Consider the following 26029-nt stretch of genomic DNA (forward strand, 5'->3'; position numbering starts at 1 on the left):
TTTGTAAATGAAACATATCAACAATAATTGGTACACATTTAACAATTCTTTTAATCTTAAATATTGTCAACTAGTGTAAGTTACTTGGAGTACATATCTAAACTTTTGTTTGTTTTTTGTTCCAGCCATCTCCTGTATATATGCTACATATACATGTATGCTTATTATGAACTACAGTTATCATATACTAAAATTGGTGGTCCCTTTGAGTTTGTTACAACCGTAGTTTGCCCTACTTACAGTCCGACTTCTCACTATGGAATAATACTGTTTACTTCCTTACTTGGCTGAACCTGCTTCAGCCTTCAACACTTCAACCTTAATAGCGAGGGGGAAGCTGGCCTGAAATGCTCCAAATCCTAAAATGTCCTACATATCCTGATAATATTGACAGAAAATGGTTAATTTTCCTAAGAAGAACCATTCTTGTAGTTACCCCTCTTTGACTGGAAGGCAAAGATAATGTTTCCAACACTGCTGACGGCCTCGAGCAGCCTCATGATTCTGGTACTGGTGTGTGTAAGAATTTGACAGAATCAAACTGAATGGAAGAAAAGATATTTTCTCAATTTGTCTCCACAACATTCCTGTTGCCCTTATCCCTGGTACTGACATGGAGTTATTCCCGGGGAAATAAATATTTTATTCCCATATTTCTGTCTGGAGCATGGCATTTGTTAATGGAAGAGCACTGGAGAGTTATACACGGTATCCGAGATAGTCTAATACTACTCATCTGTGACAGACATGCTGAAAGGACCTCTACGGATTAATTCAATTGATTTTTGTACCTAGACTGCATCCATCTTCAAAACTTTTTATCTAGGTGAAATGTGATTTACAAAAGCTTTACAAAAAGATTGAATAAAGCCATAAAGGCAAAATCTTTTTTTTCAAACAAACCAAACAATAGCCTCTAGAAGAAGCATAACTTAATTTGCACTCAAATATCAAAATATTGGATATCACTTAAAACAAATTTCCTCATAAAACCAAAGGCAAGAATCAAATTTTAAAATCCATTCCAAACCAATAAAACACATTTAATCTCAAACTGTCTTAAAAGTATTTTTAAAGTGAAATACGATTATTGAATTAATGAAAATTGACTTTTCGGTAAATGATATTTTACAAGCGATTTGGTAGTAACTCAACAGGAGTTACAGTGATAGATTGTTACATGGCAATACACCGGTCTCAGCTTGAGTATAAAACACAACAGTGGTACTACGCTAATCATTGGCCCTTGTATAATATACAGGGGTGCCTCAGAGGGACTCCGACATCAACACTGGGAAGTCTATGAATAAGAAAATGAAGCCATTTAATATTCTGGAATGGTCTGACCTGTTGTGTTTGAGACAGAATATTTATTGAGTCAGTGCTTCAAACCATACAATTGTTTCTCTGCAAGGATCTTCATGAATAGATTCTTCTTTTCAAGGATATTCGAGAACAGATTAATATTGTCAAGTTTATTCAGCAAAAGATGATTTCTTTCACCATCATCCCTGGCCCTTGGGTACATCATCAATGGTGGGCCACTTACGGCAGCTGTAGCACACACGGGAGACGGTCTTCATACATACTACATGCAGCAAATCACAACAAAATACCGGAATATATCCCTGCGAAAGTCAAAAGGGACTTTGATTACATGTAATACTTCGATGATCTCAAGGAATCAGATTCATACAGGTCAAGACTGATAGTTTCATATTACTAATTTGGTTGAGAAAATGAAACAAGGACACTAATTGATCGCTAATATTTATGAAGAAAACTTTTGGTATCTTATGCTGTAGCCGTTGACAACCGCTTGTTGTTACTGGGGTCAGTGACTGTCCTGACACATTGTCGCACTGTTACTGCACAAGCAGCCTGATAATTCTGTTATCATGATTAATCATGTTATTCTAGGGCACCCATGATATTATCAATTTCATAACACAAACACGACTACCGTATTCGATGTATTCGACGCCCTGCTCCAGTATTGCACCCCCTGACTTACATTTAGACCAATCTGTACGTAATCTTTCTGACTGCCCGGAACAATGCCTGACAATTTATATGACAGTCTGTATTTGCTTGCGTATATTACCAATTATTTTTTACAGAAAACAGGTGAGCATAATGGGTATATATTTCCATGTAACAATTAACAAATGTTTTTTAGTTTCATGAACTTTTGTTTGTTCACTGGCACTCTATCTCTGCAAACAGATATAACTCATTGTGTATGGTTTTGATAAGCACCCCTCTTTTGTCAATATCGTTTGACTGTATTATCATTTGGAGTTAAAATGGTTTGTATCTTTACAATTTAGCAACAAGGAATTAAACTATTAACTACCAGATCAAATTTTATATGTTGAATTCCTTATGTGTACTACAAATGGTGTGCAGTTTTATCTTCTAGGAATATAATAGTGGTCTTCTTAACAATATGATTACCGTAATCATAATTTATCATGTCAGTTTTGCCAAATATTCAATCTACCCGGTACCAGTAGTTAATGTTTATACAGTGATGAAAATGGTGACAAGAATTCAAACAAAATACTCCTTAAAACATTTCACCATAGATATGCCATGTCAGTCTCAATATAAAACTCCAATACATATCATAGGTGTAGGAGATGCTACTTTCCAACTTCAATTTACATAACAGTTGATATCTTTGCGAAAACCCATAAAACACAAACCTACCCATTTAGAGATTTAGAGATAAATAATGTTTTCTACAAAATCTTTGGTTTTGAAGGATTAACATGTTTCACCATTACAGAAAGCATTAAAGAATATTTTGCTAATTTAGCGAGTGATTCCAGGGAGGTTTCTTTGTGAACAAGTCTGGGTTCCCATGCCTTGGCTTACATTGATAATGAGTGAGTGAGTGAGTGAGTGAGTATGGTTTTAGGCCGCTTTTAGCAATATTCCAACAATATCACGGCGGGGGACACCAGAAATGGGCTTCACACATTGTACCCATGTCGGGAATTGAACCCGGGCCTTCGGAGTGACGAGCGAACGCTTTAACCACTAGGCTACCCGACCGCCCTCATTGATAATGAAGGCAGACCTCGTGCCATAGTGCAGCAAGAGTCTGATAGAAAGGATTTAAGACAATGACATATTAATTATAAAATGTTCACACCAAATGCACAGTCAAACTTGACATTCATGTTCAAGTAAATTTCATTTTGTGCTAAATAAATAAAATTTCTCCCTCCTTTCATTTTTTAATCATTAGGATGAAAACCTGATAATTCATTTCCTGTGGGGTTACCAATTATAACAACGAGAATGAAACCCAGGCCTTCTGCTTTAACCCAGGCCACCTGACTACCCCTTAAGACATCATGGTATGCTGGTGTTGAAAGTTCTTGCAACAAGATATACACTGACCATCTATAACGCTCATCAATTATTTGGACCCCGAGGGTAGCATTGTAGCGAGGGATCACTGTACATCACAAATGTTTTCGATTGTGACACACAATACAATGGCAGAAGAGGCCAAGATATATGGGAATTAAACCTGGAACATCTATTTCAGAAGCAAGCACATGACCTGTTGGGCTACCATTTTCTCTCTCTGCTACGGACTCTCACTAGCATCGACTGGAACAAACATAATCCCGGAGAGCAGCACAGGTACCACATGCAGAATCTACATCAGTAACAAGGAAGAAGGGAAGGCGATTACGTAAGACGGGACGGACACAATCACATGGCGTAATCAACGTTGGACGCTACTTCACAGCCGCTTCAGCCACAAGCTGCATCACACAGTAATCAATATCCATCAGGCAATTTCACTTACGCATTAACGAATCATGAAAATTCATGCACAGAGCCTGGCTGCTTAACTATCCAGGGAAATAAAATTGCGCAATTCAACAAATTAATCATGACATTGACAAGTAATTGCTTTACCAAATATTTTTCCTACCATTAAATGAATATGCAAGCCTGATAATCAAATAGATTCTATTTTGTGTTTGATGGCGTTGTTATGGAACTGCCCTTGTCGGATGTAATTCCGACACATGCTAGTAACTGTTAGTGAGGAATTTGCATTGATTCTTATTATTGAGTGCAGCAAAAAAAACCGACATGCCACGAAAATGTCAAATGATTTGCCAGAGAATGAATGTACACAATGGCTTCAGGTCAGATTAATTCACAAAGGATATCATGAAGTCTGGTTTTCAGAAATACTCATGAATTGTAAATTGTCATGAGGGATTAAAGTGCAGCCATATAATTTTGTCTGAAAATTTATGTGTCTGTGACAAACTAGATTGACAGATTCTGACATTTCCTTATATTAACGTTAAGGCATGTAAACATGCTTATGAATGACATATCCTTATATTTTATTTCTTAGATTGATGTTAAAGGCTTATTCATAATACCAATCACTTGTAAAAATGTTTTCTTAAAAGTAAAAGATTCTTATATTTTATTTTATCTTATATTGTTGTTAAAGGCTTTTCACCACCAATAATTGGAAAACATTTTTATGAAAATGACATATTGTTATATTTCTTATTATCTTAGATTGATGTGAAATGGCACTAAGGATTGGAAAAGTTAAAAATTTTCCTGAAGGGAAAGAGATCAACATTGGGAGGTCAATGTTCCTTGAGACAGAAACAGATCTGTCCTGAATCTGGGAGTAGGACAGTCTCTGTTTACGGCGCCAGTCGTATTGAATACCCAGATCAGCATCCAATCTGCCAGTCTGAGAGCTGAGGGAGTAGGGGCTGTCTCCTCACCATTGTTTACCCAAGTCATTATTGGCTTTCTCAAAGACCTTGGCACCAGCTGGTCTCACACACCCAGTCTCCTGTAACAACTGTTTGGTCTGGCGCTGCATGTTAACATAGGGATTCCTGGAAGTGTTAGATCCATGGTTGGTTGTCTCATGGTGGAATATGGTAGATGGTAGGGGACTTTAAAACATTGATATCGTTTTGTCTTGAACACTCCACCTACCCATGACAACCTGGCGCTGTGTGTTGATGATGGTGATTCCTGGAATTGGTAAATCCTAGCTATATGGTAGATGGTAGTAAACTTGAAAACCTACACACCTAATTGTCTTGAACTCTCCACCTACTCATGACAGTCTGATGCTGTGAGTTGATAATGGTGATTCCTGGAATTGGTAGATCCTAGCTATATGGAAAATGGTAGTAGGCTTGAAAACCTTCACACCTAATTGTCTTGAACACTCCACCTAACCATAACAGCCTGGTGCTGTGACTTGATAATGGGGATTCCTGGAATTGGGTTGACCACGGTAGAGACTTCCTGAAACAACCTGAGACATTTCGATGCTGTCATTTCCTGTCTAACAAAGCGGCCATTCCTATGGGTCTTCTCCTGAGGATGTAAGTGTCCTGGCCATGTCTTGCGGCTGTTGTGAAGTGTAATCGCTGTGATCAGTTGACTGGCGTCCTGGAGTGCGGGTCAAACTCAATTCGAAACAGACTAAAGAGATCCAGAAACCTGGAGTTGTCGTCTCTAATCTCAAATATATATTTCTGTTTTTGTGATTCTGTTCCATTTCTACAGACAACCTTTATTGCTGTGGTAATATTCTATTTCTGAGCAACAGGTTTGGCCATCATGTCAATCAAATAAATTCTTCATGACAAACACCACTTCCTTAAGTCAAGATACTGTAGTAACAAAGCTAATCTCAGCTTCACATAAAACTCTCCTATCTGACCTAGCTGTGCACTGAAGCTGAGCATGAAATCAAAGAAAATACGATACAGAATGGATTGATTAACTAGGAGAGCCATAAATTCAGTAATATCATAACAGTATTACCACTCATTAGTTGCCATCAAAGATGGATGCATTTCATGGACATTTCAATATGCATATCACTTACTACTCAATTTTTGCTAAGGACCACACTCAAGGTGACTGTTATCCTTAGCAAATGTTGAGTAGTGTTTAATTTGAAGTAAAATTCTTCCCTCTGTAACCTGAATAGTATACACTATACAAGAGGTACTAGTAGTGATTACAAGTAAGTGTAAATTCTTTTTCCTTGTTATAACAAAGGTTTAGACATTCAACAGGCTGCTTCTTTTCATGTTGAAGGAGTAGGTCCAGCTTTATGCCGTGAGGGTCAATTGTCTGCAGGTGATCAGGCAAATAACATTCACTGATGTTAGGACTGATATTTGAAACACAAGGATATCGTCCCCCATCAGTGTATTAACGATCACACATTCATTCAGTCGTCAGTCTTCACTCCACACAAAAAATAGTTGCATCTGTGTCTATGTACAATGCAGATACACGATGTGTTGTCAGCCAAACGCATCCTCTGCCGGTGGGACGTAGGAGAAGCCCTCAAACACGCCGTCTGCTTCCATGACGCTGGCGCTGACAAGCTTGCAGCTGCCTGCTGACCGGCCGATGGACGCTGTGGGAGGGAGGACAGCAGGACGTGAGATTTGAAACTAAATCAACAAGACTAGTGTTGATATGTGTAATAAGTTATGAGGCGTTAACAGTGAGAAAACATATTTACAACTTGCATTAAGTACACTGACAGTTGTAGATGAGATGCGTACAGTTGGAGCACCATTCCACAAAGTGATCTCAGCACTAAGACTGTCATTAGTAAACACCAAAGTTTGGGGGTTGCGATTGTCTCAGCACTAAAACTGTCATTAGTAAACACCAAAGTTTGGGGGTTGCGATTGTCTCATCGATAAAACAGTCATTAGTAAATACCAAAGTTTGGGGGTTGCGATTGTCTCATCGATAAGACTGTCATTACTAAATATCAAAGTATGGGGGGTTGAGATTATCTCATCGATAAGACTGTCATTAGTAAATATCAAAGTATGGTTTTTGAGATTGTCTCATCGATAAGACTGTCATTAGTAAATATGCCTAAAGGTGCCTTTGTGGAACAGAAATCTGGACACTTACTCTAATTTAATTAAAACATGGTTCCACAGTAACTTACCAGATATGGGCTCACGAACAAATTCTGGGTCAAAGTGTTTTAAGTCCAACTGACCACTCTGAAACAAACAAAACAGCACATTTAACAATTATTTCCCCAAACCTATTTGTTTTTGAGGAATGGGTGTTGATTTCTTACTAGTATCAAGATATATCTTTGATGTCTGTTATCCCTGCATCGCCACTCACCACGTTGGGGTTGTACGGAGGTTTGACCTTCCTGTCATCAAGGTCAGCCCAGTTAATTTCCACGAAGAAGGCATGGTTTTGAATCTCCTGGAAGTCTCGCTTGGCGCCAGTGCGATTCTCCTTCTCTTTTTGAAGTAGCTGAGAATAAACATCATCATCATCATCATGAATGCAATACTACTAAATCTGACCCACTCACACATTTACAGCTGGGCAAAAGAAAGCATACGCTTGAAAATTAGATTATTAAAATAAACTACAAACATTATCAAAGCATTACTTAGCTGGAAACAGTTGCCGAAACTTAAGGTCCAAATTTCAACTTTGATACCTGTTTCTAATACATCACCATTTAATAACCATTTCTTGTGTGTTTCATTTCAGCCACCATCAAACATGGGTGTATTCTTTCTTTTGCCTGGCAATTCTCATCAATGTGAGCAAAGTTCCAGCTTTCAATTTTGACTCGTACATCCAAATGTATCTGCTTGAACAGGTTTTGTTCATTGATTTCAGAAAACTTCTTGGATGATATAAGGTATCCAGGTATCTTCACAACATGAAACCAATATACTGACGTCAAGCTATTGTTACAGTTGATTCAAACCAGGAACTCACTCGTCACTGATTCTCACCAAGTATAACCAATGCAACTATAGGTCCTAATGCCAAATTATGGAGAAATTACATAGCAACCATGACATGGTTTAAATCTGAGAAATCTTGAATCTGTTGATTCCTGAAGAAGAATCAACTCACCCCTTGAAGGCTTGCTGATTCTACTGCGTGAATCAACAGTGATCATTCAGTGATTTCTCCTGAAACACATAATCATTGCGACCTACCCCTTCTAATATAGACCGGGCGGAGTAGGAGACATTGGTGCGCAGTCGTAGAGGTTTGTACAGGATGTTGTCGTACATCTCCGCCGTGTCGCGACTGTAAAACGGAGGCTGGAAAAAGAATTGGTTTGTCTGCTATAACAACCTATTTGTTGTCTGCACATTGGGAGTCCATCCATGATATGTGATACAATAATGTCATTATACTGGAAACCTGTCAAATCAGCACAGGAAAAGTTGACATATCTGAAGGTCATTCCAACCAATACAGCCTTAGGTTACACTGTATCATATTCACTGTTCATGCTTGTTCCCAAAATAGAATTAATTCTTATATTGATTAGGTTTATGTAAGCTTCAACTCCAAAGCAGACTTAGATATTTGAACAAAAAGGACTGGATAGATTTACCACAGTTTAATAAAATAGATTGGATTTATGTTTCTCTTCAATTGTTTTTTTGTTGTTTTTTTGTATTCTCTTTCTTTCCACACTTGCAACAAGAATCTTTCCTAAGTCAATAAAACTGCGTTTCCCTATATTCTTATTGACATTCTGAATGATTGTTTGTTGGTTGTTTAACACTGCTCTCAACAATATTCCAAGTATATGATGGCGGCCTGTAAATAATCGAATCAGGACCAGACAATCCAGTGATTGATATTGTAAGCAACGACATATCCCATCGGTGTACAAAGACATGCCGACAACCAAGTTACCCGACCTGACAACCTGATCTATTTGGTCGCCACATACGACCAGCATAGGCTGCTGTGGATCAATTCTTACCTGGAATCCCCACAGTTTGTTAATTATGCACACTGTACAATGACAGCATTGGGAAGTTCAAATGAGAACTGCATGTGTTTTCCTGCTCTTCCAGCTTTTTACAACAGGCTGACCAGGGTTTATTACATCATCGATTATCCAAGACATTTCCTGTTCCAAACTCTTTTTATATCATAAAAACACTGTCAAGATGACTTCACACAAGGAACACATCCTTCACAGAGAATGAAGTTACCTTCCACGAGCAAAAACAACAATTCCATTTCACTGTTTTTAACCAAAGTAATTTAAAAAAATATATTTTGTTGTTGTCATGCAGCAAATGAGATAGAATTGCCACTGTATCTCCATCTCAAGTGTTGGCATATTTGAAATTTGAACACCGATGCCATCACATGTGCAACTTCAGTTTTCAAGAGTGTCCATGGCTGAAAGATCCAGGGCTGAAGGGAACAAGAAGCAATTAAAGACTTCCTTACCAATCCATACATCATCTCATACAGCACCGCTCCAAGACACCACCAGTCCACTGTCTTATCGTACGGCTGCTTTCGTAGCACCTCGGGGGCCAGATACTGCAATTTACAACATCGTTGTGAGGAAAGGAGTATGGGAGGGTTGAAGGAGTTGGGGTTGGTTGGAATAACAGGACAAATGTCCAGATAAGCAGCCTTAAACAAATCATAGAATAATTCACTTACTTGACTAACTGTTGTTCACAAGGCTTATGGTTGGCTTACACTGATATGAGTTGAGTTCTCTATGGACATATCATATTTTTGGCCAAAGAAAGGGGCTGACAAGGGTTACAAGACATTTTAAATTTATTTTCACACAAGTTTTGGAATAAAGATGCTGAGGTGGCAAGTCAAGCATAACTCCATGGAGTTCTGAGGTCAAATATTAACTCTTAAAGTGAGTAAACTGAATAGCAAGTTGTTTAGGCAGTAGATGACAGCTCTGCTTTCACTATGGCAAACATTGTCTCAGACTAAAAGTTTATTCCAAGAAAAGTGGTTGAATTTGTTTCCTTAGTTTCATTTTAAAATGGCTCCCAACCGAAGAAAATGAACCCACATTTCCGTCACGGGCAGGCCAGAAGTGCCCCACATTTTTACCACTGCCAGGATTCATATCTCTCTTCCTGTTTGTGACCCTGAGGAGAGCAGATTGTGGGTGATTCAGAGTATGGGGGTGAGGTAGGATTGTAGGATGCATCATGACAAGATGAGACGCATCATGCAACATCTACATCTACATCCATATCCAATCTGACTACTAAGCTCTTTTTGGTTCTCTCACATGATTGAAAATACTGTGGTCATTATGAAAGCCAGACATTGTGAAAAACAGAAAAAAGTTTCCTGTCTGCTTACTGAGCATGTTTGGCATTTACAGATATTTACTGATTGTATTGAGGCAGGGGAGTTAAGTATAATTCACACCAGGAACATGATGAGATCATAGGAGAACGTAAAGAAATAGCAAACAGTGAGCGAGTTAGTTGGCTTTAACATTGCTTGAACAGTATTCCAGTCATATCATGGCGTGTCATCTGTTGTTGGTGGTTTCTTGTTTAACACCGCACTCAGCAATATTCGAGCTATATGACGGCTGTCTGTAAATAATCGAGCAATTGAGATACGATGACATGCATCAACCAAGTCAGCGAGCCTGACCACCTGATCCCGTCAGTAGCCAAGCTCTTACGACAAGCATAGTTGCCTTGCAGAAGACCTATTCTAACAGGATCTTCACGGGTCCATGGCATGTCAGCTCAATGTGGGAGGAAAGCCTGAAGTGATGCAGCTCTCAAATGTTTACCATTTTGGTGAAACTCATGAGCACCAGTATGGTGCTGACAAACCTAGAAACATAATCGGGATGAACTGGGATTTGAACCCATGACCACTGGTCTCTGGTGTGCCAAAGGGACGTAAGTCTGCACAGCGAATTGTGGTGCCTTAGCTGACTGGGTCACTCATGCCCCCGAAATAGGAAATACAGATCAGGTTGAAAGCATGTATCTATGTAGTAAATCTGGGACACTAAACGTGGTCAGGCATTGACAGAAATCCGACTTAGTTAGAGTCCGTTTTTGACCGATTCCACTATATGTCATGCTATATAGCATGTACAAGATTTTACAAGCTGAAAATATGTACAACCCTTGACCTTTGATCTTGAGAGGTAAAAGCCCTTCCAGCGTGTAAAGTTGTGTGCACCCCATTATTGACACATGTAACTCACAACCGAACAGCCACACCAGAGTGTACAGACAACGAGTGCTGGAGATTGACTCATAGCGATCCTACACCAGCCTGGTCGTGACAAACTTTAGTGCACAATGTCAGTGTACGATTATTGCATATACAGTGATCCCTCGCTACAACGCTACCTTCAGGGTCCAAATAATTGATGAGTGTTATAGATGATCAGCGGTTTAACGAAGGTTGAGTCGTAGGTGGTAGATGACTAACAAAATAGTATACATGCTCTGCCTACCTACACGATCTATGTTGCACATTTCGGAGTTTCAAAAAAGTTTAGAATAGAAATTATTTATGATTCATAGTGTAAAAAAAGATTTATCGAGTATAATATGCGCTTTAAAAACCCCCAACATATCGTATCCCTTCAGGTGAATAAACAGGTAGACCTATAACAAACTTGGTCAATAAAAGTATGAAATTTGATATAAAACATCACTAGACATGATGATTTACCATTTTAAATGTATTTCTTGCTCTCAAAGGCATTGTTTTATATGCAGAGATTAAGATTACCGTGTGTATTTTCTCGTAAACTGAGCCGGAAATAGCAATCAGCTGTGCACAGGTTTCCTCCCAACCTACCAGTGATTCAGTTGAAACGTACCCAGTGATACCACTTTAAAGAAATCTGATGCAATGGTTGGAAGAAATTGTATCTGAAATTACTATTTTATCAGGAACACTTACACACTGTACACACTTACATCCGCCATTAAGCTGTGTAGACAAAGACCCAGTTTTCCTTTTCATCCTTTAAGTAAGAATAGTTCTTAAATGTAGTGAATCACCAATAATTACGGCCGATGTTGTCTTCAGAAAAAAAGGCATCTTTTTGAAAAATGGAAATCCTAACAGATAGAAAAGTTTTAACCGGAAAGTTGGAAATACATTTTGAAATCCCTAAATAAATAGACTATGCATTTATACCAATATGCCACCTGTAAATGCCATAATGCCAAGATATCTCGAGATCAGCAACATTATAGAAGCATTGCAAATACAGCCACTCTCATAATAGGAATCCTTTCCTATAAAAGTATCTTTCTATTCAATTATTATTCCATTCTGTTAATAATTATGAATAATTTTCATGAATACTGATTTTATGAGGACATATTTTCAGATTATTGCAGAAATTGATTTTTCGCGAAAGAAAACTCAAAATAAAAGTGCTGCCATAACTGATCAGTGACCCACGTCATTCTGCCTACACTGCTCATGGAGGTAATCTGGGGCACGTCAAGACGTCATCGTGTGAGCACTATTGTCACAATCATACAGAATAATTAGCTACTCTGGCTTCAATTGGGGATGTGACACTTCTCACTGCTGCAATCAGATAAGATACAAACATGACAGGGGCCTTTGTTCAACTGTCACACGCCACCACTGACGTCACACGCAGCAACCTGTCACGGGGAACTTAGAACCGAGACAAGTGACATGTGTTTATCCAGCATTCCTTGTCATGTTCGGACCACACACAGCGAAGATGATGCTTCATACATCTCTCATCGACATGGGAGAGCTTATTGGCAGTTATGCCAGGCGCCCGAATCAATAACCACAGGACCGTCTGTTCTCCACCTCTCATGGAATTATTTAAGTCCAGCCAAGTTTTCTTTGTTTATGACATTTTTTTCTAAAATTGTGGGACTACGTACATTAGTTTCGGAAGGAAAATGGCAGTGATCTTTCTTCATCACTTGCATGTCGTCTCTCAAAACATGATTTATTAGTTCCAGGCAGAATAATGTGTTTCACAAAATTAATGGGAAGGGTAGAAGGAATCATGACTTCAATATTTGTATTTAATCTCAACCAACATTGCTAATGCATTTATGTTGTCTCTGATCTCGAACGACAATTTACAAATAATGTGCACGTACATGTGATTGCTGCCGAAAATAGTGCGGAAGTTTAGTTCAACATGCATAGAAAACTTTTCTCTTCTCCACCTAACAACCAGCTCGCCTAATGTTTGTGTCATGTTTAGGTGTGCGTGACTCCACAGAGACACCAGCCATTGACGAGTCAGTCAGTCTCTATTACCGAGTGGAAATAAGGTAAAGTATGGATGATGAAGAGCTGGAAGGGTTCATGTAGGGTGGAAAAACTCTAGAAATAAGGTGGAAATAGCGTTGGCATGTATTTTTTCATAAATTCATTGAAAAGTTAAAGGCCAAAATTGGTATTGATAAAAATAAAGCTTCTGTAGCTCACTTGATGTTTTGAAAATTCTTGATTAAGTTCTAAATAATAATAGATATATGATCTGGTATTATCAAACATGGTCCTAAAAGTAAAATGTATAACAGTTAATGGAATGAGGAATAAATATGTCAGACAACAAAATGGGTAACAGTACATGAGTGAGTGAGTGAGTGAGTGAGTGAGTGAGTGAGTGAGTGAGTGAATACTGCTTTGGGGAGTATTCCAGTTATATCACAGCATGTCAGCATCATGCTGGAGTAAAGCCTCAAATGTTGCAGGTCTGAAGATGTTTACCACTTTGGTGAAACCCATGGACGTGGGAATAGTGTTCTCAAACATAAAAACATGATCAGGCAAACAACATCTAAACCCTTGGTAATAAGTAATAGGTTTCAAGCACACATAAGTTACGAAACGCTTTACAACAAACTGCAACATCTTGGACAACTCAGTGCCAACTGTGCAGGGTACTATGGCTGGGACGAGTCCAAAATTACGACCTAAGTACCCAACTCCCTATTACCCTACTCTACACGGGTACCCGCTGAAGGTCTCAAGAGATGGGTACAAAATGTCCGAATGGGAATAGTTTGACCGTATCCCTGGCAATATGTATTTAGATATACGTATGAAACGATCTGGTGAGGCATTCTCTGAAGATGACTGAAGCTTCATCTTTATTCAAACATATGAAAGTCAGAAGACCCGCCCGACCCAAGTACCTGAGTTACACGTCCCTGCCTTACTGGGTACCTAGGTCCTACTCAGTACCCACCCGACCCAAGTACCTGAGTTACACGTCCCAGCCCTAGTACCTAGGTCCTACTCAGTACCCACCAGACCCAAGTACCTGAGTAACACGTCCTAGCCCTGGTGGGTACCCAGGTACTACTCAGTATCCACCAGACCCAAGTACCTGAGTAACACGTCCTAGCCCTGGTGGGTACCCAGGTACTACTCAGTACCCACCAGACCCAAGTACCTGAGTAACACGTCCTAGCCCTGGTGGGTACCCAGGTACTACTCAGTACCCACCAGACCCAAGTACCTGAGTAACACGTCCTAGCCCTGGTGGGTACCCAGGTACTACTCAGTATCCATCAGACCCAAGTACCTGAGTAACACGTCCTAGCCCTGGTGGGTACCCAGGTACTACTCAGTACCCACCAGACCCAAGTACCTGAGTAACACGTCCTAGCCCTGGTGGGTACCCAGGTACTACTCAGTATCCACCAGACCCAAGTACCTGAGTAACACGTCCTAGCCCTGGTGGGTACCCAGGTACTACTCAGTACCCACCAGACCCAAGTACCTGAGTAACACGTCCTAGCCCTGGTGGGTACCCAGGTACTACTCAGTACCCACCAGACCCAAGTACCTGAGTAACACGTCCTAGCCCTGGTGGGTACCCAGGTACTACTCAGTACCCACCAGACCCAAGTACCTGAGTAACACGTCCTAGCCCTGGTGGGTACCCAGGTACTACTCAGTACCCACCAGACCCAAGTACCTGAGTTACACGTCCCAGCCCTTGTAGGTACCCTGGTGGGTACCCAGGTACTACTCAGTACCCACCCGACCCAAGTATCCGAGTTACACGTCCCAGCCCTAGTAGGTACCCTGGTGGGTACCCAGGTACTACTCAGTACCCGCCCGACCCAAGTATCCGAGTTACACGTCCCAGCCCTACTGGGTACAGACAAAGGAACATGTATAACCCACTCACCTCTGGAGTGCCACAGAACGTGGAAGTCGTCCCCATGCCTTCGATTCCTTCCTTACACAGTCCGAAGTCGGTTAATACTACATGACCCTGAAACAACACAAACAACATCATGAAAACAGGAATTTTACATGACACTAAATTAAGCAGTATATTTTTCACAATTTATATCGCTCAACCTTTAGCCGGCTGACTTGTTTTAGGGCACTGTAAAGAGGGTGGACGAATTCAAACAGTCGATGCTTCATTAAACAAGGGACAATTAAAGAAATATTTTGCACACTTATTCCAGATAGAAAACTACACATTACTATGTAAAAATATCCTGATGTTTTCAATCATACCAAGGCTTAGAAGAACGCCAGAAATTAGTCCGGATACTTTCCTTACTCGCAATGTTTTCTTTTTTAGGTATAAAATAAACAACTGAAAGTTTTGACATTTTGCAAGCAGAGCATTTATGCATTTCACATGTCACGTAAATGATACCAAAAGCCTACACACATTAAACAGCTAGAGCAAGTTTCATTTGGGGGTGTCCTACGACTATGCGCCTGTCGAATGGGTTCGACAGCAGCATTGAGAGCATTGAACAAACTGTTTAAGGCACTGTCCATTAACTGCCAACGGCTGTGATTCACATGAAGCATGAATGTTAACAGGTCCAGGTATAGGGTGTATTTCAAGTACTGGAAAAAGGGGGAAAAAACAGCAATTTTTTGTTTGTAGGTATTTGGGGACAACAAAATAATGAGAAATGAAAATGCAATAGCATCTTGAATACCAATACAAATGGGACACTTATTAGATCGAACATTTTGCGATGATATTTAGACCTATTTCGCAAGAACCTCTAAAGTACCACAATCTATCACTCTTGACATATTGACAAAAAACATCTGGGTCTACTCCAACTGGCTGTAAAATCCGTTGACCGAAACTGCACAGTTGTAACCACAAGATTGCCATCTATCCTGGCGGCTTTGATTGGAAATTACCTTTTCTCGTTTCTTTTCAAAACATTCTGTCTCATATAATCAAATTGATATTGACATGATAAATTTATTCCAACTCTGAATTCTTTATGCAACAATAGATGATAAAATAATCTGTGCCACATTTTCAGTTACCATGGCAACCTATAGATTACAATATATTTCCACAATGTAAAACTAAGCATTATAGTGACTTATTTCAGCAAATAACTCGACCTCTAATCAGATCTAGATAAATCCCTCACATAAATTTTATCATTCATTTCAGTTTCACAGTTACTGGTTTCCCTAATGACATAGACCTACCCTACCGTATATGACCGCGTGTAAGCTGAATTTTGAGGACCAGAAAAAAGATTCTGTAGAAAGGGGTCGGCTTATCAACGGGATACACTTTCATGATAGTATTTTTCAGATCTTGATCTGTCAGAAACATCGCCTGAATGACGGTCCGATAGATTACAACTTCCCGAAAGTTTGGAAGTTGCCACGATGGTATGTTTCAGTTTCCAACCAGGCACTAACTACCACATCAATTCCTCTACTACATATGGGCAACAGGCTGCAGCGGAGAACCCCAGTGTGTTCATTAGCCACCAGAGGGCCATAAGGTGAGGTGAGATGGGGTTCAACGTCGTGTCCAAGATTATTGCACGTGCATGCATCTGTGTGTGTGTGTGTGGCTGCTTTTACTAGTCCGGATTGACACCAATTTATAGTGCTGGCCCACTTACATACCATACTGCACTTTAACATGGATACCCAACTCAGACACAGTATACTGACTCCAAGCCGACCAGTCCTTGTTTTAGGCCCTTAATGCCGAGCGCCAGACAGGGTAACAACAAGTACCATCTCTTAACGTCTTTTGGTATGACAGGGACAGGGTTCGAACCCTGGACCTTCCTCTCTCTGGGCGGACGCTCTACCACTAGACCACGGAAGGGCCATGATGATTCATATGGAATATATTGTAAATCATATGGTGCAATCTAATCATACCAGATACATGCTGGTTCATTATTTCACATTTAATATATATTCATGTTTTAGTTCTCCAATGAAATTAAATGAACAAAAAAAGATGACGAGATACTAAAAATCATTAGCCCATGTAGGATGCAGATGTCACAGCAGGATGTATTTGTGTCTGGACACAGATGGGTTGAATATGGGAGTCATTGTCATATATGTCAGATTGTGGCCACTATGAAGAACCCTTTCAGAAGCTATTTGTGTATAATGTAACACAAAAGGGGTGTAGTTGGGACTCAGTTATATATCCCATCATGCCCAATATGAGGATTTGTGCATCAGAGAAACCCCTATATGCAAGAAACCCATGACATCATTCCATACATACAGTCCACCTGCAATATGATCAGATGACAAGAGTGAGTGAGTTGGGTTTAACGCTCTTGTACAGTATTTCAGTTATATCACACCATGTCAACTTAATGTGGGAGGGAAGCTTGAAGTGATGCAGGTTTAAGATGTTTACCACTTTGGTGAAACCCACGAGCACGGGTATGGTGGTGACAAACCTCGAAACATCATCTGGGCAAACCAAGATTTGAAGCCACAATCATAAGTTCCTTGCATACTCAAGGGACGCAACTCTGCACAGCGAAATGAAGGGCTTTAGATGACTGGGCCCCCCGTGTGTCCCTATGTACAAATGAGCACACTCTAAGACGATAAACTCTTCTGAAGGCTGATGTGAGTGAGCCATGGTTTCACTAATCAGCCCTGAGTGGCATATGCGGGGCAATAGATGGCGATGGATGGAGCCCATGTCAGTTTCCTTCCCACTCCTCTCCCATATTGGCAAATTATGGGGGCTTAACAACCTAGGTCTTATGCATAGATATTGCCAATTTTCTGAATGTTGACACCTCATCTTTTCAAGGTCACGTATGTGATGGGATCACACGCAGGTTCCGAGCTTGTGGCATGCTGTCTAAAAAACTGGCAGTAGTTATCAATGAACTTCCATGAAGCTATTTATTTGCAGTGGCTAGTATCTGCCATACTATCAACATTGATCTGAATGTACATGAGAGTGAGTGAGTAGCTTTTATGTAGAAGAAAGACAGGTGGTCGACTGAGTGAGTGAGTGTTGTTTATATGTTATATATAGCAATACTACTCAAAAAAAGTTAAAGAATCCCAGACTCCTTCATTTTACACTAGTTAACCTGTCATGGCATGTTATTTGAGTTGTATATATCAAGATGGCCTGTCAATGAAGTCGGGACCAGGCAAACAAGTGGTTGATAGCATGAGAAGCAAAAACATGTTCAGCCTGATCATGAATTTTAAAACTACCCGATCAAAATGTGTCAGCTCTTATGAATAACATAACTGGCCCTGGATGCCATATGGGCAACTTATGTGGAGCCCATTTCTGATGTTTCCAGACGTGATTTTGCTGAACTATTGCTAAGAGAGGTGTCACACCATCCTCGCTCCTCACTTCTGTAGAATAACATCTTCTTTAGTTTATTAGAAATATTTCCCACTAAAAAAAAGATCCTTTCCCCCAAACATATGGCATTGAAATGTATATTAGAAGCATCCATACTAGTCTCTGTCTCCAGGTCCTCTGTAAGAGGCGACTCACAGGATCGGGTGGTCAGACTCACTGACTTGGTTGATGCATGTCATCATATCCCAATTGCATGGATCGATGCTCATGATGTCAATCACTAGATTATCTGGTCCAGGCACCAATATTTACAGACCGCTGTCATACAGCTGGAATATTGCTGAGTGTAGCGTTAAACAACAAACAAACAAACAAACAAACAAACAAACAAGGTCCTCTTAAATGATATCTAATAATGATACCTAATATTTAAAAGTGGCATAATACCATACTCATTCACATTCTCAGACATTTCATCAAGCAAAATGATTGGCTTTACCTCACTCAGTTGGGTTCCCATTATACAACACTCCCTCACGCAAGTAAACAAGGTCACAGAAAAAATCCATGAATCACAAGGACTGGATTCTGGATGTGTCCGTCATACTGAAGAGTAAGTGCCTCCCCTGATCTCGTTTCACAATCTACCGATCACTTCCTAATCCCTGCCAATAAGCATGGCACCTAGACAGTTGTGGGCAGCCTTACCATGGCTTCAGTAAGCTCAAAATAAATCATGCACTTCCGACGTGTCAAGCTTATCACTGATTATTGAAGAAACAATTTCATAACATGTATTTATCATTATTAAATTATATCAACTGCCACGCAGTTCCAAACACTTTGACACAAAAAAAAGGTTTGACATGTTTTGACAAGGTTTTTATTTATGTTTTTTTTTGCATGTCTTTTTAATTTTTAAGTTTTAAAGTGGCTTAAATGCATTTGCTATCCTTATTCATGTCTGTATGTTTCTAGTGTGGCAGTGAAGCCCTTTTGTGGTGTCCTTGCCGTGATATTGCTGAAATATTGCAAAAAAAGGAGTAAAACAATACTCACTCACTTACTCTAGTGTGGCAACAGACTTACCTGTGAATCTAATAATATATTTTCTGGCTTGAGATCTCTGAAAAATGAAAATAATATGTATTAAGAATGAATGTGTAGCTTTAAGGAGGTACATATAAAAATCTAAGTACTTACTGAACGCAAGTTGAAATACTCATTTGACAAACATCATATTAACACAGAAAAGACAAAGTACCTCAGAAATGTTTTCTTGAAATTTCTAATCACCTAATTTATTCAGATTTCTTCATTAATTGGTAGTTGTTTCTCTTTTCATGTATATGATCCATGTACTTAGGGATCATCTTTAAAGGTATCCAGGTAAGCTAGTACCTATTATGTGGTACTGTAGGTGGCTCACCTGTAAATGACTTTAAGGAAATGCAGGTATCTCACCTGAATATGACACAAAGTGAACACAGGTATCCCACCTGAATATGACTTCAAGAAAATGCAAACAAAGATATTTGAATGCAGGTATTATATGTATATACAATAACAACAAACTCACCTGTATATGATATTAAGGGAATGCAGGTAACCTATTGCACTAGCCATCTCTGCTGCATAAAATTTGGCACGTGGTTCAGGGAAGTATCTCTCCCTTTGCAGGTGAAAAAACAACTGAAAAACAATAAACATGACATCAGTGCCAGCACACCTGTATCAGTCCAGAAGAACAAACTGGCTGTATTGTTAAGTATTCATATTGATGTAATTCTTTGATGTCCATGTTTGTCTGACCCATGTGACGTGAATAGAATAGTGAGTGAGTGAGTTGGGTTTAACCCCGCTTTTAACAGTATTCCAGTTATATCGCAGCGTGTCAGCTTAATGTGGGAGGAAAGCCTGAAGTGATGCAGGTCTCAAACGTTTAACACTTCGGTGAAACCCATGAGCACAGGTATGGTGCTGACCAACCTGGAAAATTATCGGTGCTAACCAGGATTCGAACCCACAATCATAGGTTTCTGGCGTGCCTAAGGGACGCAACTCTGCACAGAGAATCGTGGCGCCTTAGACGACCGGGCCACCCGTGCCCCCAAATAGAATAGTGCCATTGTGACTGACACAATGTTAACCTGCATAATAACAAATATATTATCACAAAGTAGATACAATTTAAGGGTAAAAACTTCTATAATTACTGTAAAGGCGACATTTCTGTTAAGATCCTTATACCGTTGTCAAGCAAGGCTTGACATTAAATAAAGAAGTTGTTACCCATAAATTGTGTCTACTTTTTCATCCATCAACTTCAAAGTAATGACTTTCAAACAATTAAAGAATTTATCAATCTGGCCTCATTCCACAAAGTTATCTTAGACCACCATTTTCGTAACTACCATGAGAAGAATTAAAACAAACTTATCACAGTTGGAATGTTAAATTTAATTTATGGAATGGGTCTTTATATGATGGAAATATCTTGTGATTGAATCAGTGTCAGGGCTAAAGAAAATATGATGTCAAAAGAAAGGTAAATGCGGCAAACTACTGTTTAAAAATATTAGGAGTTGGACGGTGTCTGGTGAGTGGTTGAATCATGACAAGCATCAGAGGAAGGTAATTCTTTTCAGTACATCAAAATCTCTGACCCAACCCCCCTGTAATAAAATGGCAGACTCTACAAGCCTCCTTGCAGAGTGTTGTATAAGAAGCCCAAAACCTTCCTGCAAGCCATCAATTGCAGTTGACAATGCACGTACCAACATGAGCTAAATCAGAGCAGCTGGCACCGAGAACATGCAGCAATACCATCACCTCAAGATGTTATACCGGCATATCTGTTTCATTACGGCACTGACTGCTTTGAAGATGGTGGTCAAATTGCTCCTAGACTTCCTCGCTAACATCTTCTGAATGACTTCATCACCATTATTCTAGTCTATTAGCATGCAGTACTATCTTATGCTCTCATGCCTACAGATAAACCAATACTTGGTTGCTGAACAACCACCCGAATAACTCAATCCAAGATAGACCAAAACTCTAGGCCTCCTAAAACAGCCACCTTGCTCTCTATCAAACAGGCAGATTATGCCTTCTCCTGATTTCCCAGGTTATTCCTGATTCAAGTTTCCTGCATATGTTTTGTTTGTTTGTTGTTTAAGGCTGAAATCAGCAATATTCCAGCTATATGATGGCGGTCCGTAAATTATCGTGTCTGGACCAGACAATCCAGTGATTGACATCATAAGCATCGATCCACGGAATTGGGATAAGATGACATGCATCAACCATGTCAGCATGCCTGACCACCCGATCCCGTTAGTCGCCTCTTACGACAAGCACAGTTGCCTTTCATGGCAAGCATGAGTGTGTGTGTGTGTTTTAAAAAAAACACAGCCAGATATCCCCCAAATACCTTCTTTATTAACAAGACTATCACACAGAAATTCTGCAGCCAGTATTGAATGAGGCCTGTAGCTTCGGGCTACACATCATGTAGATACTCACATGAAACCACTCAGACATGATGGATTGTCCCTGGTAAATTCTGCAATCGCTTTGTCAAAACATGACCAGGAACACAACGTGATAGCTCCTCAAACAAATAAAAACCACTGACCTCATGTAAATCTGGTTGTAACCATTAGCAACACTATATCCTTCAAATTGATGACCCTATCACACCATAAATTACTTGAAATCAATTTAGTCCTACTCTCGTTTCAATGTGTCAGTGTCAAGATCCAGCTAAGGCCATGATAAATTAATTATTAGATTTTAAGCCTAAACATCCCACCTCACATCAAATTATTCTTCCTAAGTACGTAGAATTGAAGAATTTCACTATGTGTATTCTCTCCTTTCTGGGCATGAAGGAATAACCCAGATAAATTTGTTTGTTTGTTTTTATGTTTATTGTTATGCTATATGATGGTGGCCGGAAATAATCTAGTCAGAACCAGACAATCCAGTGACTGACATCATGAGCATCGATCTATATAAATGGGGTCTGCTGACATGATCAAACGAGTCAGCGAGCCTGATCACCCGATACCGTTAGCCGCCTCTTGCACCAAATAAGCAGACGAACCAAACATGTATGTATACATCAACACTTAATGTTCACAGATGCCTTGAAAAGTTAATTCAAACAGATACAATATAAACTTAAAATGCCTGTCAAGGAATATACCAGCAATATGATGACAAGGGACACAAAAATACCAACACTTTTACCATAAGGCTACCAACTGTCCCTTAATATAACTTTGAATTTTTTTTTGAGTGAGTGAGTGAGTGAGTGAGTGCGTGAGTGAGTGAGTTGGGCTTAACGCCGCTTTTAAAATGATTCCAGTTATATCACGGCATGTCAGCGTAATGTGGGAGGAAAGCCCGAAGTGATGCAGGTCTCAGACATTTACCATTTCGGTGAAACCCACGAGCACGAGTATGGTGCTGACAAATCTAGAAACATAATCGGGGCGAACTGGGATTCGAACCCACAAACATAGGATTCTGGTGTGCCCAAGGGACGCAACTCTGCACAGCGAATCGCGGCGCCTTAGACGACTGGGCCACCTGTACCCCCTTTGAGAGAGATAGAGGTGTGATGAAACTCCTGACTGATGTGAAACTGACAAATGTATCAATAACCATAACAGGAACAAAAAACCTGGGATTCAAACCAGGCCTTGACCACTTTACTCAAACTGACCAGCACAAGTATTCTGCTGGGAGACCAACCAGGCCTTGACATCTTTACTCAAACTGACCAGCACAAGTATTCTGCTGGGAGACCAACCAGGCCTTGACCACTTTACTCAAACTGACCAGCACAAGTATTCTGCTGGGAGACCAACCAGGCCTTGACCACTTTACTCAAACTGACCAGCACAAGTATTCTGCTTGGAGGCCAACCAGGCCTTGACATCTTTACTCAAACTGACCAGCACAAGTATTCTGCTGGGAGACCAACCAGGCCTTGACATCTTTACTCAAACTGACCAGCACAAGTATTCTGCTGGGAGACCAACCAGGCCTTGACCACTTTACTCAAACTGACCAGCACAAGTATTCTGCTTGGAGGCCAACCAGGCCTTGATCACTTTACTCAAACTGACCAGCACAAGTATTCTGCTTGGAGGCCAACCAGGCCTTGACCACTTTACTCAAACTGACCAGCACAAGTATTCTGCTGGGAGACCAACCAGGCCTTGACCACTTTACTCAAACTGACCAGCACAAGTATTCTGCTGGGAGACCAACCAGGCCTTGACCACTTTTCCCTGCTTGGAGACCAAGGATGATAATCTGGATAAATGCTGTCCATTCCCTGTCTGTATAATAAGCAAGTGCTTGCACCACTCTGCCAACACCATAGCAAGATGAAGGCAGAGAAGGGAGCAAGACAATATCTGTTTTTCCCGAGTCTAATCTTATTAGCACTGTCTCAACTGTCTAATTCAAACTCTCATGGGATTCTCAGCCTTAACATAAACAAAATGACGCCTACTTCAAACCAAAAAAAGCTATCATTGAATTACCTCGCCACCATTGACGTAGTCGAGGATGAAGTAGAGTTTGTCGGGGGTCTGGAAGGAGTAGTGGAGGCCGACGAGGAAGGGGTGTTTCACGTTCTTCAACAACACATTCCGCTCCGCCATGATGTGTTTCACCTCGTTGCGCTTCATGATTGCCTGCTTTTGGAGCACCTTGACAGCGTACACTTTAGCCTCCACACGATGTTTGGCTAACAGCACCTTGCCAAAACTACCTTTGCCAATGACTTTCAAGAATTCAAAGTCGCTGGGACGAACACTGAAAAACGATAAAGGTACTTGTGATTGAAGACAGGACAATGCAATCATGATGAACTGTATGATAAGTGAGTCGGTTGTTTATGTTTAATGTCAGTATTACAGATGTATCAGGGTGGCCATGATATAGACGGGTCTGAACCAGTCAAACCATTGTTTCATAGCATATTGAGCCAGATTTAGATCCAGATTTTAAAAAAAGAGGGCATGCACATTAGGCCCATGCCACAAAGGGAATAAACACAACAAGATAGCTAGATACATAAGATGCCTGAAAAAGGTGAGGTGCGATATGAATATGTGCGTGTGCGCATGTTTATATTTATGTGCAATCAAATCAAAACAAGGATCAAAGTATGTTTGAATACAAAACTACAACCATCTTATCCAAATTTAAATAAACAAAACAATATTCAATCCTTGATATGCTGATAGGAGAGTAGTATAAATATTGCATACATCCAATGAAAGAAAATCAAAAAGCACCCTCCACTGTTGAAGGTGTACTCCCATTTGGATAGAAGGACTCTTGCATGTTTTATCTCAGAACAGTGTCATGTGTCTCTCATCAGCATGAAAAGTAGATGTCTCTGAATGGTCTTGAGACTGTACACATTTATGAGGAGTTTTATGCCAATGGATACTATTTCCCACATTTCCATTTCCAAGACCAACTTTCACAAATCCTATTTATCGGATCCAGCATAACAAATCCTTTCTCAGTCAGTTCTACTGCCTACAACATACTACAAGTGGTTATTAAAAGGTGGGCTCTCAGTCAATTCTACTGCCTACAACATACTACATTTGGTTTTAAAAGGTGGGCTCTCAGTCAATTCTACTGCCTACAACATACTACATTTGGTTTTAAAAGGTGGGCTCTCAGTCAATATCTACTGCCTACATTTGGTTTTAAAAGGTGGGCTCTCAGTCAATTCTACTGCCTACAACATACTACATTTGGTTTTAAAAGGTGGGCTCTCAGTCAATTCTACTGCCTACAACATACTACATTTGGTTTTAAAAGGTGGGCTCTCAGTCAATATCTACTGCCTACATTTGGTTTTAAAAGGTGGGCTCTCAGTCAATTCTACTGCCTACAACATACTACATTTGGTTTTAAAAGGTGGGCTCTCAGTCAATTCTACTGCCTACAACATACTACATTTGGTTTTAAAAGGTGGGCTCTCAGACAATATCTACTGCCTACATTTGGTTTTAAAAGGTGGGCTCTCAGTCAACTCTACTGCCTACAACATTCTACATTTGGTTTTAAAAGGTGGGCTCTCAGTCAACTCTACTGCCTACAACATACTACATTTGGTTTTAAAAGGTGGGCTCTCAGTCAATTCTACTGCCTACAACATACTACATTTGGTTTTAAAAGGTGGGCTCTCAGTCAACTCTACTGCCTACAACATTCTACATTTGGTTTTAAAAGGTGGGCTCTCAGTCAATATCTACTGCCTACATTTGGTTTTAAAAGGTGGGCTCTCAGTCAATTCTACTGCCTACAACATACTACATTTAATTTTAAAAGGTGGGCTCTCAGTCAATTCTACTGCCTACAACATACTACATTTGGTTTTAAAAGGTGGGCTTTCAGTCAACTCTACTGCCTACAACATTCTACATTTGGTTTTAAAAGGTGGGCTCTCAGTCAATATCTACTGCCTACATTTGGTTTTAAAAGGTGGGCTCTCAGTCAATTCTACTGCCTACAACATTCTAC

The 26029-nt window shown here is 40.0% G+C and overlaps 1 protein-coding gene across 1 annotated transcript in view; it reads right to left on the reverse strand.

Annotated features, from left to right (window-relative positions):
* Positions 1–568: 568 nt before the first annotated feature.
* The window catches only part of LOC139480405 (serine/threonine-protein kinase Sgk1-like), a 140277-nt gene continuing 114816 nt past the window's right edge, over positions 569–26029 (reverse strand). Inside the window, exons 7-15 of the mRNA XM_071263470.1 lie at positions 24025–24298; positions 20040–20152; positions 19550–19586; positions 15041–15127; positions 9307–9402; positions 8043–8150; positions 7198–7335; positions 7010–7067; positions 569–6457 (exon numbers count right to left, since the gene is read on the reverse strand). Coding sequence (XP_071119571.1) covers positions 6342–6457; positions 7010–7067; positions 7198–7335; positions 8043–8150; positions 9307–9402; positions 15041–15127; positions 19550–19586; positions 20040–20152; positions 24025–24298 — 1027 coding nt within the window. The 3' untranslated portion in view covers positions 569–6341. The remainder of the gene's footprint in view (positions 6458–7009; positions 7068–7197; positions 7336–8042; positions 8151–9306; positions 9403–15040; positions 15128–19549; positions 19587–20039; positions 20153–24024; positions 24299–26029) is intronic.

The sequence above is a fragment of the Haliotis cracherodii genome, unplaced genomic scaffold (genome assembly GCF_022045235.1).
Source record: "Haliotis cracherodii isolate W230 unplaced genomic scaffold, xgHalCrac1.p SCAF_4, whole genome shotgun sequence".
Lineage (NCBI taxonomy): Eukaryota > Metazoa > Mollusca > Gastropoda > Lepetellida > Haliotidae > Haliotis > Haliotis cracherodii.